The sequence below is a fragment of the Trachurus japonicus genome, chromosome 8 (assembly GCF_045865225.1).
Source record: "Trachurus japonicus isolate A0001 chromosome 8, Traja_1.0".
In the NCBI taxonomy this organism is placed as follows: Eukaryota; Metazoa; Chordata; class Actinopteri; order Carangiformes; family Carangidae; genus Trachurus; species Trachurus japonicus.
This window is the reverse complement of record NC_140914.1, coordinates 3290867-3307713: the sequence shown is the minus strand read 5'-3', so window position 1 is coordinate 3307713 and position 16847 is coordinate 3290867. Positions and strand designations below refer to the sequence as shown.

General features: G+C 43.5%; 1 protein-coding gene across 1 annotated transcript in view; it reads right to left on the bottom strand.

Moving 5' to 3' along the window:
* Window positions 1-431: 431 nt before the first annotated feature.
* Window positions 432-16847, bottom strand: part of LOC146982342 (NLR family CARD domain-containing protein 3-like) — a gene marked incomplete at its 5' end in the record, with an annotated part of 44457 nt that continues 28041 nt past the window's right edge. Inside the window, 2 exons of the mRNA XM_085785573.1 lie at window positions 432-879; window positions 5253-5426. Of these exons, the coding sequence (XP_085641699.1) occupies window positions 432-879; window positions 5253-5426 (622 nt within the window). The remainder of the gene's footprint in view (window positions 880-5252; window positions 5427-16847) is intronic.

The following is a 16847-nucleotide window of genomic DNA, read 5'->3' as shown; positions in this document are numbered from 1 at the left end:
TCACACATCTGCGTTGCCACATATCTTCCATGACTCGTGCAACTCTGATCCACTTTCCGGCTCACAGCCTCACGTGATTTGTCTACTTCGAATTTGATTCCTGCTCCTTGTGGGATAACTAGATAGCTGAGCCCGCCACTTGGCCCAGCTGTATCCAGCTCCTCATATTCATGCTCCTCGGGTTGTGGAGCGTCTCCTGGCTCCACCTCGACATAAATTGATTCATTTATGCCTCTGTTGTTTGCTCCATTCCATGTAGCCATCCTGTTGTCTTACGTCGTCTCGGGCTGTCTGCCCCTCAAAGCCTCTCTTCGTCCGCTGAGCAGGGATGAGAGCAGACTGTTGTGGCTGCTCTGCAGCGTCACTCGGGCCCCGGTCACAGAGCTTCCGTCGGCTGCTGATTCTTCCTTTTGCGACCCTTTCTCTCGGTGTCACACTAGGCCGAGGCTCCAGCAGTTTTTGTGCTGAATCACCTCCAGTGGTTGCGGGCTTTTTCCTCTCCTTTGCCCACACTCACTCAGTTGCAGATGGTTTCCTTTTCCTGTCTGCTGGTGCTGGCAGGGGATTTCTCTTCTTCCTCTCCCCCTGCCCGAGTCCTCGTCTCCAGAGGCTGACAGGCCGACTTTCCTTCCTTGCCGTTCCTCGTCTCCAGAGGCTGACAGGCCGAATTTCCTTCCTTGCCGGTCCTCTTCTTCAGAGCCTGGCAGGCCGAATTTCCTTCCTTGCCGGTCCTCGTCTCCAGAGGCTGACAGGCCGAATTTCCTTCCTTGCCGGTCCTCGTCTCCAGAGGCAGCAGGGCGCTTCCCTGCTGTCAGAACTCTCACCGCCGGGTCGTCTCTCACGAACAGTGTCCCTCCAGGTACACTGTGGTTCTTCCTCCTAGGCTCGACAATTCCTTTTATCGAGCCCCACGTTGGGCGCCACGTGTTAGATCCCCGGTATTAGGCCCCTGTAAAGAAAGGCCTATACTAGACCAGCTCTCCGTTTAAAGGGTAAGTTCTTAAGTTCTAACGGTCATCGACCAGAGTAGAATTTCTAAAGAATGTTTAAGCTGGTGATGAGGAAACTCGCCTAGCATCTAACTGCCTTCGTCCTGACGTCTGTCCCGCTTCCCCAAGCCACTAGTTCTGATAGAGCAGCCCCCCACCCAGAAGTAGTAACCCGGCACGCCTGTTAACGGCAGCTTTCCTCTTTGATCCTTGCACTTGTTATTGGCTAGGTTTAATTTAACGGTTTGGAAAAATAACCCTAGGGACCTGTTTATCTTTTGAAGTGAACACAAAACTAGATTAACCTTTAAGAGTCTTAAAGATGTTGTGCACACTATGGCTTAGCTTCTTACGATCATGAACAGCATAACAGTAATATTTGAATTAAAACCTCAGACAAAAAGATGAGGATAACAGTTCTCTTGTCTTTTAGGTTGTAAATTTATTTGCAGGAATTTAGCAGGGGCAAAGCAGCATCAGAGCATAAATATAAAAATCAAAGAAAATAATTAAAATCAAATTCTCACCCTATTAGTCAACCCTACCTCTGATGGATAGTTGCCTGATTCGAATTTCTAGAATAAGGACGCAGGTTTCGGCCGAATTCCCTGGACCCCTTCTGCTGGGGATGATGATCGGGAGCCTAAGCCCCTGGGAGCGGACCAGCAGAGAGTGTGGAGATCAACCGAGTCCAAATTGCTGTGCGCAGTCTTCTTGTTCGATGGCAATCTTCTGTAGACGCACCAGCCCTCGGAGTCTTCGCAGGAGTAGGGTCTGAGGAGCTCGCTCTCGCACCCAGTCCCGACGCACACTGTCTTTACTTCGTCCCGATGACCTTTTTATATGTTTGGACCGCCGACACCCTTCCTTTGTGTCATGGAATAATTTCTCCACCACTCTGCACCGGTCCGTGCCCATATTTGGTCAACGCGCACTTCTCTATTTCTCTAAATTTCCCCAATTACCTGACCCTGTGGCCATCTCACCTCGACCTGTCCTGGCATGTCCCGGGACAGGCCACAGGTTCCTCATTTTGGTGACCTTTGTCCTGCCCACCCCATTCTACTTCTCCTTTCCAATAGATTACGGCAACTATTCCATCAGCTCGGGATTCATCATATCATGTAATACTTTCCCTGAGTCACATACAGTAATCACTTCTAAAAATAGTAAAGACATCAAAAAATAGTAAAAACATCATAAAAATAGTAAAAACCCACAGTATACATCAAAAGGCCTAGCCCGGGACCCTCAACTCTCCTTGACAAGAGGATCAGATGAGTCCAGAGACAGTGATGATCTCTGTCAGGTCCAGAACACACAGGGAGGATGGTGGACTGGACTCTGTGAGAGACAGTGGAGCTGCTCTCAGGTCAGTTAGGGAGGTCCAGGAGGGAAGGAGTTTACCACCGTCTGAGAAGAGAAGCAGAGGACAGAGGTGATTGATCAGTGGTTGTCTCTCTCTCTGCTCTGATTGGCTGACTGTTGTCTCTCTATTCTGATTGGCTGACTGTTGTCTCTCTCTGCTCTGATAGGCTGACTGTTGTCTCTGTTATTGTCTCTCACTGACTTTAGTACAATAGTGCTGAAAGCAGCACAGACTGACTCCGCCCCCCTACTGACCTCACAGTCTCCAGTCTACAGTCTGGACTCTTCACAAGATCATCCAGATCCTTCACGTCTGAATCCTCCAGGTTGTTCTGTCTCAGGTCCAGTTCTCTCAGGTGGGAGGGGTTGGACTTCAGAGCTGAGACCAGAGAAGAACAGCTGATCTCTGACAACCTGCAGCCCTTTAATCTGAATAAAGAATAAAAGAAGAAGATAAATTCATTGATGATCAGAAAGAAGAGTTTTTTCTTCAACAGATGAATTTCAGTGTCTTTGTCCAAACATGAGTTGTGAGGATCTTGTGCACATTGTTGTGATAGAGATGAAGTGAGTTGATGAGCTGATATTGGACATTTTCTCCAGAGCTTCTAGAAAACATGAGTCGTCTGACTGAGAGAAATACGAGTGTGTGTGAAGGTTGAACTGAAGTGAACAGACATTATTCATGACCACTGAGTGAAATGAGCTGAAACTGAAGAATCATTCTCACACAACAACAACTGCAAATATTCAACAACCACTATTTCAAATGTCATTAATCAATTCAATCTAAGTCAATGATTCAAGTTCTGAGTGAAGATCAATCAGGCTCAGTTGTGGATCAAAGATCTAAGATCTACAACAGTAACAGTCAGTGAACTGACCCCAGAGTCTCCAGTCTACAGTCTGGACTCTCCAGAAAACCACTCAGATCCTTCACTCCTGAATCCTGCAGGTTGTTTCTAGTCAGGTTCAGGTGTCTCAGGTGGGAGGGGTTGGACTTCAGAGCTGAGACCAGAGAAGAACAGCTGATCTCTGACAAACTGCAGAACTCCAATCTGAATAAAGAATGAAAGAAGATAAATTCATTGATAACTGATCAGATGTGTCCTGATCAATAACGAGTCCTGATCAATAATCAATAGAGGGACTTTGTCCTTGTGTTCTTGTGGATCTTCATCATGTGGCCTTCTACACACATCATCCACATGTCAGCACAGATTCATCAGCTGCTGCTGACCTCAGCTCAGTCTGTCAATATACAATCAATATCTGTTGGACTAAACACTGACTACAACTCTCTGATTTAGAGATTCTGATTCTTTTTATTTAGACAGATTTATATTTGTACCATTTCATGTCACTAACTTTGTATTTTTCTTCTTCTCTGTTATTATTATCATTATCAATAACTTTATTGATCAACTGGTATCAGGGTTAAATCAATAAACTAACAGCACAGGGGTCAATGATGTGATGAAACCCAGTGTCAAGTGGTGTAACTTTGATTTTTGATATAAATCTGAATAAACAGGAAAATAAATCTGGACTCAAATGAGGAATTAATACAACTGGACTCATTTTACATCATTTGTCACAGATTATTTAGAAGAAGAGTTTTTGTTTTTAGGACATGTCCAGCTCAAGATGCATTAAAATCTAAATATACCATGGTCTGGGTGAATACTCGATTCTGATTGGCTGCGGGGTGTCCATTAAAAAGTGATCATGGACACCGGTCAAATTGCCTGATTACATTCTAAATATTACTGCGCTGGCTCAAACGCTTGTTAGTAACCACGGCAACGGACACTCGGGACCATAACAACTTTTTTTCAGCGCATCACGGCCATAAACTGTAAAAAGAATGGACGTAGCGTCCGTGACGTCACCCATTGGTTTTGGGGAGTCGTTTTTGTGACTCAAACATGGCGGCCTGAACAGCGCCATGTTGGATTGGCCGGCCGAGAACCCGCCCACTGGCCTCGAAGCAGCTGTCCACGGAGCTGCTCGGACCTGTCACTCAACGTTTCCGCGCCCTAATTGGCCAGAGTTTTAACCTAATAACAGTAAAACGGTAGAGTTAAAAAAAAATTCACCCCCCTCAGAGTGTGTGCGGGGGTAGAAACTGTCGATTGAGACGAAAAAACGTTCTGACACCAGGCTTTTAACATGTTTACTGAGGATGTAAAGTCGGCGATTTTAACATGGGGGTCTATGGGGAATGCTGCTTTCTGACACCAGCCCCCAGAGGAAGCCGAGGGGATTGCAGTTTTTTGAACGCGGAAGTGAGCTTCACTTCTCAGACCGACAACTGCCCCCTTGATCACGGCACTGGAGTCTGTAAACACATAAGCGGTAAGAAGTGCACTGGCCGTCTGAAAAACTTTGTGTCACGTAACATTTAAGCCGTCACCTCACCTCCCTTCACTTATCTACTATCAGGCTGTCTTTGGCAAAGTCACTGGCTGTAGTTATGCTGTGGTCACAGCGGGTCCCTCTTTTTTTTTTTCTTTTATCGCCGACGAGAGTTATTAAATAGTCCGCTCAGCCGCTTATTGTGAAAGACGTATTTTAACGGTAAAAACAACATTAAATTATAAGTAATTGATTTAATATGTATTTATCTCGTAAGTGACCATGGTAAAAGCGGGATAATGCACCTTCAACGTGTCCGATTATCAGAGATCAATGGACTTCGCGGCGCGTCGGACGGTTCACGCCTCCGCGTCGTCCATTAATTTCTGATAATCGGACACCTCGAAGGGCATTATCCCTTACATATAGAAACACAGAAAAAAATCTATTTCTATTCAATGTTTTCAGAAGAAAGTATATTTTTAGTTCACTTTAATCCACTGTAGGTGGATCAGATACAACAGTCAGTGAACTGACCCCAGAGTCTCCAGTCTACAGTCTGGACTCTCCAGAAAACCACTCAGATCCTTCACTCCTGAATCCTGCAGGTCGTTCTCACTCAGGTCCAGGTGTCTCAGGTGGGAGGGGTTGGACTTCAGAGCTGAGACCAGAGAAGAACAGCTGATCTCTGACAACCTGCAGCTCCACAATCTGAATAAAGAATAAAAGAAGAAGATTAATTAATTGATAACTGATCAGATGATGATTCTCTGTTATTATTATTGTTATTAATAACTGGGCGTGTCCTCCACTAAGGATTTTCATAGTTGAATCTGATTGGTCAGATTTTGCCCACAGTCGACTAATCGTAGAAACATGTTGTTTTTTCCTCATTGATTCATGATCTCATTCGCGTCTTTTTCTGGAGAAAAGAGTTCAAACAGCTGAATAAACTAATTCTTCAGTTGGCATCAGATAACAGGACATTCTCCATCCGTCCTTTTCCTGATCTCACTGAGTAGATGACGAGTGTGTGCTGTGAATTAACAAGTGTGTGCTATTAAATAACGAGTGTGTGTGGAGAATGAAAAGATGGACAACCCATCGTTGTGAAGACATGATATGAGCATCAGTGCTGGTTCAGACGGGTCAGAGGTCGGGGGTCACAGCACCATAGTGGTGGTGTTTTTGTAAAAATCTGAATAAAGAGGAAAATAAATCTGGACTCAAATGAGGAATTAATACAACTCTGTTTAACTAACTTTGTATTTTTCTTCTTCTCTGTTATTATTATTATTATTAATAACTTTATTGATCAACTCGTATCAGGGTTAAATCAATAAACGACTAACAGCACAGGGGTCAATGACGTGATGAAACCCAGTGTCAAGTGGTGTAACTTTGATTTTTGATACAAATCTGAATAAAGAGGAAAATAAATCTGGACTCAAATGAGGAATTAATACAACTCTGTGTTTCTGGACTCATTTTACATCATTTGTCACAGATTATTTAGAAGAAAAGTATTTTTGTTTTAGGACATGTCCTGCTCAAGATGCATTAAAATCTAAATATAGAAACACAGAAAATAATCTATTTCAATTTAATGTTTTCAGAAGAAAATATATTTTTATAAGTTCACTTTAATCCACTGTAGGTGGATCAGATACAACAGTCAGTGAACTGACCTCAGAGTCTCCAGTCTACAGTCTGGACTCTCCAGAAAACCACTCAGATCCTTCACTCCTGAATCCTGCAGGTCGTTCCAGCCCAGGTTCAGGTGTCTCAGGTGTCTCAGGTGGGAGGGGTTGGACTTCAGAGCTGAGACCAGAGAAGAACAGCTGATCTCTGACAACCAGCAGCTCTTCAATCTGAATAAAGAATAAAAGCAGTGAGTTGAGGACAAAGCTCCTTGTTGACAGCGTTCAGTGTCTCATCATCTGTTCAGAGCTGAAGAAGCTTCAGAAAGAACAAGTTTAGAAAATCAAAGTCCAACAGCTGAAGCAACAGGAAGCAGGTTAAACAGTGACAGAGAGAAAACAGCTAATTAATATTCATGAGAAGCTGCTGCTGCTTCAACACAGACGCAGTGACTCCGCCTCCTCACCTGTCAGCTCCACCTGTGGCTCCATCCATACAAACTCATGTTGTGCAGCCACATTTCTCAGAGACTCTGTCACTGAGCTCCTTCTCACTCCAACAGCTCATCTGCACTCATACAGTGTGCGTCATAGTGCGCGTGTGCGTAGCGATACGCCGCTTCAATGGCCGACAAACACGGCTCCAGAGTTCAGGGCTGTTTGACAGCAACATCAAGTTGTGACAATCTTCAGAACGACGTGGTCAGCTTTTCTCCGTGGGCGTTTTGAAAGTGTGTGAAGCAGGTTGTTTGTGGTGAGCCCGTCCACAGCAGCTCATCACTCAGCTTCTGTGCTGCTGCTCTGCTCTGCTAACACACTGACTGTGTTCAACAGCTCACACAAGCCCACGTTCAAGAAGCTCAGCTGTCACTTTGAGCTGCTTCTGACTCCTGCCCTCAGCCAAGCACTGAGTCAACACTCTGAGCCTGAGCCGCCACATGAAGCAACAACCTTCAGCCCATCTTGGTGAGCCTCCAAACAAACCAGCTGAGCCTCTGCAGCTGCTTCATGTCAGCAGCAACAAGACCAACACTAGCAGCTCTGCTCTCACCTGTCTCACCTTGATTCTCAGCATTCACACTCATTGACAGGAAGTGGCTGCAGTGTGTGCCGTGCTCTTCACTTCCTGCTTCACACTCCAGCCTCTCCCAGCCAGTTGAGCTACCAGGGAGCAGACTTTAGCTGCCAACAGCTCCCTACAGCCAGCCTCCACTGGAGCGCAGCTTTCCAGCCTCCTCTGCCTCTGCTGCCAGCTCTGTGGATCTCAGCTGCTTCCTCTCATGCTTCCTCCCATGGTTCTGTCAGCTCCACAACATCCACCAGCTGCTGTGTTTCTGACCACATCTGCTCTCAGTAGGGATGGGCATTTCGAATAATTTCCTAATCGAGTAACCTAACCTGGTGTTACCCGGGTAACCGATAACTGTAATAAAAAATAAAATGACGTCATGTCTGATGGACAGAGCGCAGCCGGTGCATAAATGCGCTCTGTCCGTCAGACAGTCCGCATTACTGACACACAGCGTCGTCAGACAAAATATCAGGTGGATAATAAGAGTAGAGATGGAGTTTAAGATGCACATACGGGGCAGATGTGCATCTTTATGCCGGGGAATAAATGCGCTGCATGCGCTCTGAGCTCGTTCTATGCTGCTCTGAATCACAAACACTACGACTGCTCTCACCTTCTTCTCTCTGGACTCATCTCAACTTAGGGCTGGGCGATATGGCCTAAAATCAATATCACGATATATTGAGCAGTTCGCCTCGATAACGATAAATGGACGATAACTGCAGGGGTATCGCATGTTTTATGTTAATAGGAGAAGAAAAAGGGGTGGGGGCGTGGTCTTATATGTTGATGAGACATTACATTGTAAGCAAGTGAAAAATATGTCTAAAGGGATAGATGACAAGTTGGAATTCATAACAGTAGAAATTGAGATGGAGAAAGCTAAAAATATAATCACAAGTTGTGTTTACAAAGCTCCTGTATGTGGAATAGAAATTCTTAAGGAACAAATGATTGATTTGTATGAAAAAATAATTAATAAGAAGACTGTATTTGCATGTGGGGATTTCAACATTGATTTATTAAACCCACAGGGTCATACGGGAACAACTGACTTCATTAACACCATGTATAGTGTTGGTCTATTCCCAAGGATCACTAAACCAAGTAGAATTACTAGGTCCAGTGCAACTCTAATTGACAATATTTATTCTAACATCATAGATGCAACTGTAGGGGGGTTGTTCATCCAAGATATAAGTGATCATTTACCAATTTTTACAACATTTCAGTACAATATAAGGGGAAATACTGGGGGAAAAAAATTAACAACATTTAGATTGAGAAATACAGAAACAGTGGAGTCATTAAAAATGGACTTGATGAGACAAACCTGGGAATCTGTTTATGTTGCTGATGTAGACAATTCTTATAATTCATTTTTAAGTATATTCAAAGAGTGTTATGATAGAAATTGCCCACTGAGAACATGCCGTGATAAAAGTAAAAAAGAAAATAAGCCATGGATATCCAAAACCCTACAGAATGCAATCAAAAAGAAAAATATACTATACAGAGAATTTATAAGAAGTAGAACAGATAAAGCTGAAAGAAGATATAAGCTATATAAAAATAGATTGACAAAGATAATTAGGATAAGTAAGGAGAATTACTATAGTAAATTAATGGAAGATAGTAGAAACAATATCAGAGAGACTTGGAAAGTAATTAACAGCTTGATTAGAAAGAACACTGGAAAAGCTGACTTTCCCCAATCCATCTTAAAGGGAGATATTCATATTTACGACAAGGAAAATATTGCAAACGAATTTAATAGTTTTTTTGTAAATGTAGGACCGAGGTTGGCAAGTGATATTGCCCAACCAATTAATACGGATGAAGTAAGTAATTTGACAGAAATGAATGTAAATAGTATGTTTCTCACAGCCACTTATGAAACAGAACTCATGGGGATTGTCAGAGCATTTAAAAGAAAACGGTCGACAGATAATAATGGTTTTGACATGGCCTTAATTAAGGACACCATATAAGGTGTGGTGAAACCTCTGACCTATATTTTTAATCTTTCACTCAGAACTGGAATCTTTCCAAATGAAATGAAAACAGCTAGAGTAATTCCTTTGTATAAGTCTGGTGGAAAAGATCTTGTGACAAATTATAGACCAGTTTCTTTGCTTCCGCAATTTTCAAAAATTTTGGAGAAACTATAAACAAGACTGGATAGTTTTATAGAAAAGCATAACATCCTGAGTGAGAATCAGTATGGTTTTAGAACAAACCAGTCTACTGGATTAGCATTTATGAAACTCATGGATGAAATAACCACCGCCACAGACAATAAATTACACACGATAGGAATTTTCATTGACCTTAAAAAGGCCTTTGATATGATCGATCATGGATTATTAATGCAAAAGATGTGTAAGTATGGTGTCAGAGGGGTAGCTCATTAGGGTCCGGGCAGCTAAGCTGCCGGGACACTATTGTATTCCTAGGAATTCTTCTTCTTTCTTTCTTTCTTTCTTCTTCCAAGGAAGTCATACTTCCCATGGGCGAAAACTCACCAAACTTCACAGAAACATCCGACCCCATGCCAGATTCACTCAACTCCAAGGACATGTGCCCCCCCCTCCTAGGGGGGGCACAATAAGCGTTTAAATTTAAAAACTTTAAAAATTCCTACCAAACCAACGGTAGATGCTACAGTGTTGAAACTTCACCACAATGTAGCCTCAATACTGCTGAAACTTTTGTCCACTTAAACTCATTACAAATTATGAAGTCCATCACTCTGTTTTTTTCAATAACTGTAAAACTTTTAAAATGTATCTCCTCCCACAATTTTTGCTCAATTGACACCAAACTTGCTACAGAGCATCTCCAGACCGTCCTCCACAAAACTTGTTTCTCGGATTTTTGATTAAGCAAAAATTGAGCCTACAGTGCATGAAAACGTTTGACTGTAAACAGTACTGTAAACATATACCATCAAATTCTTGCTAAATACATTTTCAATCTTCCTGAAAAAAAATGACAATATTCTGGAGTCATGGTTGATGAAGTTTGGCAAATATCAGAATTTTAATTAAAAAACTGAATTTTTGAGAATATTTTGAATTCTGCTCTCATGGGAACAACTGCAGCCAATGTGAGTGTGGAATTTATAAACATCATATTTTCTCTTATGAAGCAAAACACTTATCATTAAAAACAAATCACCAACATTTCCATGCTGTCAATATGCAATTTATGTATTATCAGATTTTTGTTTAGATGACTGAATTTCTGACTTTTGACCATTTCATCACAACAGCTGCCCGGGCACTGGCTCACCTGAGTGGATAAATGAAGCTACACAGCAGGTCTCACTACCAGCTAATTAGCTCAGTGAGTTAAGAGCTGGTTCTTGGTGTCAGAGATTGTGAGTTCGAGACCCAGCAAGGGTGATGATGATAATGACAGATCATGTCAGATGTCCTCAAGCTATTTTGCTGTCTAAATGCAATTTATGTATTAACAGATTTTTGTTTAGATAACAGAAATCTGCGTTCACAACAGCTGCCCGGACACTGACTCCCTGAGTCTATTTGAGAAGACACACAGCAGGTCTCACTTCCAGATAATTAGCTCACTGAGTTAAGCGCTGGTTCTTGGTGTCAGAGGTTGTGAGTTCGAGACCCAGCCAGGGTGATGATGATGATGATGACGACAGATCAAAATGTCAAATGTCCTCAACATGAAACACAAGACAATTGTCCTAATGGTGGCATCACAGCAAGCTTCTAAGTTTAAAAATCCAAATAGCTTGGACTGGACCATGTGCGAAGGCTCCTAACATCTTAGACTCATAGTAGATGTTTGACAAATACATATCATTATTTTACCTCAAAAACTGATTTTTCTTTTTCTGCCTACACGACAGTGAATGGCTTACACAATTTGTGAAGCCACTATTGATCTGCCACTTGTCAATTAGCTCAGTGCGATAGACAACGGTCTTTGGTTCTAGAGGTTGTGGGTTCAATCCTCAACTGGTGCAAATTGAACATTATAAGGTCAACTGTCTTGTCTTCCTATTCTCCTGTTTGTTGCTCAGAATTGCCTAAATTTGCCCAAAAGTAGCCCGGACCCGACCCATCGCTGCGCAGCAGCTATAATTCCTGGTTGTGTTCTTATTTAAGTAATAGATGGCAATATGTATCCTGTGATAAAACTGATTCTGTGTTATTAAAGGTTAAATGTGGGGTCCCGCAAGGGTCAGTGCTGGGGCCAAAATTATTAGGGTCCGGGCAGCTAAGCTGCCGGGACACTATTGTATTCCTAGGAATTCTTCTTCTTCTTCTTCTTTCTTTCTTTCTTTCTTCTTCCAAGGAAGTCATACTTCCCATGGGCGAAAACTCACCAAACTTTGCACAAAGGTTCAGTCCCATGCCAGATTCACTCAACTCCAAGGACATGTGCCCCCCCCTCCTAGGGGGGGCACAATAAGCGTTTAAATTTAAAAACTTTAAAAATTCCTACCAAACCAACGGTAGATGCTACAGTGTTGAAACTTCACCACAATGTAGCCTCAATACTGCTGAAACTTTTGTCCACTTAAACTCATTACAAATTATGAAGTCCATCACTCTGTTTTTTTCAATAACTGTAAAACTTTTAAAATGTATCTCCTCCCACAATTTTTGCTCAATTGTCACCAAACTTGCTACAGAGCATCTCCAGACCGTCCTCCACAAAACTTGTTTCTCGGATTTTTGATTAAGCAAAAATTGAGCCTACAGTGCATGAAAACGTTTGACTGTAAACAGTACTGTAAACATATACCATCAAATTCTTGATAAATACATTTTCAATCTTCCTGAAAAAAAAAGAGAATATTCTGGAGTCATGGTTGATGAAGTTTAGCAAATATCAGAATTTTATCTCAAAAACTGAATTTTCTAGAACATTTTGAATTCTGCTCTCATGGGAACAACTGCAGCCAATGTGAGTGTGGAATTTATAAACATCAGATTTTCTCTTATGAAGCAAAACACTTATCATTAAAAACAAATCACCAACATTTCCATGCTGTCAAGATGCAATTTATGTATTATCAGATTTTTGTTTAGATGACTGAATTTCTGACTTTTGACCATTTCATCACAACAGCTGCCCGGGCACTGACTCACCTGAGTGGATAAATGAAGCTACACAGCAGGTCTCACTACCAGCCAATTAGCTCAGCGAGTTAGGAGCTGGTTCTTGGTGTCAGAGATTGTGGGTTCGAGACCCAGCAAGGGTGATGATGATGATGACAGATCAAAATGTCACATGTCCTCAAGCTGTTTTGCTGTCTAGATGCAATTTATGTATTAACAGATTTTTGTTTAGATAACAGAATTTCTGACTTTTTGACCATTTTTGAAATCTGCGTTCACAACAGCTGCCCGGGCATTGACTCCCTGAGTGGATAAATGAAGCTACACAGCAGGTCTCACCACCAGCCAGTTAGCTCAGCGAGTTAGGAGCTGGTTCTTGGTGTCAGAGGTTGTGAGTTAGAGACCCAGCAAGGGTGATGATGATGATGATGACAGATCAAAATGTCAGTTGTCCTCAACACGAAATGCAAGACAATTGTCCTAATGGTGGCATCACAGCAAGCCTCTAAATTTAAAAATCCAAATAGCTTGGACTGGACCATGTGCGAAGGCTCCTAACATCTTAGACTCATAGTAGATGTTTTACAAATACATATCATTATTTTACCTCAAAAACTGATTTTTCTTTTTACTGTGGTTTCAAATCTGCCTACACGACAGTGAATGGCTTACTCAATTTGTGAAGCCACTGTTGAATGCCACTTGTCAATTAGCTCAGTGCGATAGACAACGGTCTCCCCAAATGATGCAAATTGAACATTATAAGGTCAACTGTCCTGTCTTCTTATTCTCCTGTTTGTTGCTCAGAATTGCCTAAATATGCCCAAAAGTAGCCCGGACCCGACCCATTGCTGCGCAGCAGCTATAATTAGGGCCCGAGCGGCGACTGCAAGTCGCCCAGCGAAAGCCCTATTGAAATCGCGCTGTTTATTAGGGCCCGAGCGGCGACTGCAAGTCGCCCAGCGAAAGCCCTATTGTAATTGCTATGTTTATTAGGCCCGAGCGGCGAGTAGCACTCGCCCGAGGGGCTATTGAAATCGCGCTGTTTATTATTATTATTATTATTATTCTTCTCCGCCTTCAAACCCCAATTTCGCCCCTTTCCCCAACTCGAAAATGCGTGAACTTTTTGCCGGACGTCCGGCTTCTTCCGAAATTCGATATTTTGTGCTGCTCGCGCATGTCCGACGCGAAATGGCGAAATAGCGCCCCCTACAAATTTTAAAAAGTCCCATAGACAATTTCGCTTACTTTGGCGTAGACCAACAAAATTCGGTACACATATGTACCATACCCAGATATACAAAAAAGCCTCTTAATGTCATGGTGAAATGTCAACAGGAAGTCGGCCATTTTGAATTGGTCGTTTTTGGCGCCAAATTAACTCGTCCGAAACGGTTCGCCCGACACGCTCCAAATTTGATAGACAACATCTTCAGACCTAGCTGAGTACAGCATGTGCTCCGTAGGTCAATACGTCAAAGGGCGTGGCTTCCAATGGGCGCCAAACATAGGCTCGATCGCCACCAACATTCGGTTGGCTGTCACGCCCACATGCTTTATCCTATCAACTTCAAACTTGAAGGAAATTATGGGGGTGAGTCACTGATTAGCCCGATATATCAATATCTCACTTTACTCAAAGCGCCCCCCGGTGGTAACAGGAAGTGACCATTTTTTACATTAAAATCTTTAACTCCTCCCACTAATTTCGCCCGATCTACTTCAAATTGCCTACAGGTTATCGAGATGCCATGCTGATCCAACCTTGTGCTCCATAGGTCTCTACGTCAAAGGGCGTGGCTTCTGCGGCCTTGCCAATTTTTGGCGACTTCATGTTTCCTCGCCATTTCACCTTCTAACAGCTCTAACGCCCACATACTTCATCCTATCAGCTTCAAACTTGCTGAAGATGATGATGGCTCCACCCTGAACGTTCCACTGAATGGCACGCCCACTTTACTCAATGCGCCCCCCGGTGGTAACAGGAAGTGACCTGGTTTACACTTAACTTGTCCGATCGACTTCAAATTTTTCATATTTGATGAGCCACTGCCCCTAAACACACCTACCCACATCTGGGTTCATACAAATGCGCCCCCTGGTGGTAACAGGAAGTGACCTGTTTTACATTTACATTGTCCGATTAACTTCAAACCTGACATGTGTGATCCTGGTCAGCCCCTGATCACACCTACCCACATCTGGATTCATACAAATGCGCCCCCTGGTGGTAACAGGAAGTGAACTGTTTTACATTTACATTGTCCGATTCACATCAAACGTCAGGGGCTTGATCCCGGTCAGCTCCTGAACGCCGCTACCCGCTTTTGGCTTCGTAGCGCCATCTAGTGGACGAACCGCACGTTGCGTTTTTCCGCTCCCGCAGCGCTTTTTTGCCATTCTCGCTTCGCGCCACGGCCCCCGCACGCCTCAGGCCCCCGCGGTCGCATGGGTCGAGCGAGGGCCGATCATCGCCGCTTGCGGCTTTAATTATTATTATTATTATTATATTCTCCCTAAAATCGCATTTTTGGGGGCTTCAACATGCCCCAAAACGCGTAAATTTTGGCATGCACATCAGGACTCGCGAAAAATTTGATATTTTAAAGTCGTTGGGAATGGGCGTGGTCAAATGGCTGAATAGCGCCCCCTAGAAAATTTCAAAACATCAGCCCCTCCTTTGCGTTTCACCTACATGCATGAAATTTGGTGGGCTTATAGAACATGGCAAGACACACAAAAAAGCCTCTTAATGACATGGTGAAATCACAACAGGAAGTCGGCCATTTTGATTTGAACTTTTGACCTGTTTGATCTAACTTCTCCTACAGATTTTGTCCGATTGACTTCAAATTGGCTAGAGACCACCGAGATGCCACTCTGATCAAAAGTTGTGCTCCGCAGGTCTCTAGGTCAAAGGGCGTGGCTTCTGGGGCCTTGAGGATTTTGGCGACTTTTCGTTTGCTCGCCATTTCACCTTCGAACAGCTCTCACGCCCACATACTTTATCCGATCAGCTTCAAACTCACTGGACATGATGACGGCTCCGCCCTGAACGTCCCGATATATTAATTTCTTACGTCACTCATAGCGCCCCCCGGTGGTAACAGGAAGTGGCCAGGTTTTACCTTAACGTGTACTGATGCCACATAGTTGACCCCATCAACTTCATTCCACTTCTAAAACATGCAGACTAAGGTGGTGAAGCTCCATCATGAACGCTGTGAAGCTACGAGTAATGGCGTCCGTGTGGCGACGCGGCGACCATTCCTCGCCATTAAAATACGTTTGGCTTTATGATGGCTTTAATGAACTCGTATCATCATGAAAATTGGTACACAGGTCCAGGGTCACGACCTCAACGTCTACATATGCTCATAGGCGATCTCACTCATGTTGCCCCCTAGTGGAAACAGGAAGTGGCATATTTTACATCAACATTGTCCGATTTCCACGAAACTTCACATGTGTGATGAGGGACTGACTCTGAACACACCTGCACGCATACCATTACTGCCCCCTGGTGGACGAACCTTTAACTGCTCATAACTCCCTCATGATTTGTCCGATTCACTCCAAACTTCACATGTGTGATGAGGGACTGACCCTGAACACACCTGCACGCATCCCATTACTGCCCCCTAGTGGACGAACCTTTAACTGCTCATAACTCCCTCATGCTTTGTCCGATTTCCAAGAAACTTCACATGTGTGATGAGGGACTGACCCTGAACACACCTGCATGTATCCCATTACTGCCCCCTAGTGGACGAACCATTAACTGCTCATAACTCCCTCATGCTTTGTCCGATTCACTCCAAACTTCACATGTGTGATGAGGGACTGACCCTGAACACACCTGCACGCATACCATTACTGCCCCCTAGTGGATGAACCATTAACTGCTCATAACTCCCTCATGCTTTGTCCGATTCACTCCAAACTTCACATGTGTGATGAGGGACTGACCCTGAACACACCTGCACGCATCCCATTACTGCCCCCTAGTGGATGAACCATTAACTGCTCATAACTCCCTCATGCTTTGTCCGATTCACTCCAAACTTCACATGTGTGATGAGGGACTGACCCTGAACACACCTGCACGCATCCCATTACTGCCCCCTAGTGGACGAACCTTTAACTGCTCATAACTCCCTCATGCTTTGTCCGATTTCCAAGAAACTTCACATGTGTGATGAGGGACTGACCCTGAACACACCTGCATGCATCCCATTACTGCCCCCTAGTGGACGAACCATCAACTGCTCATAACTACCTCATGCTTTGTCCGATTTACACAAAACTTCACATG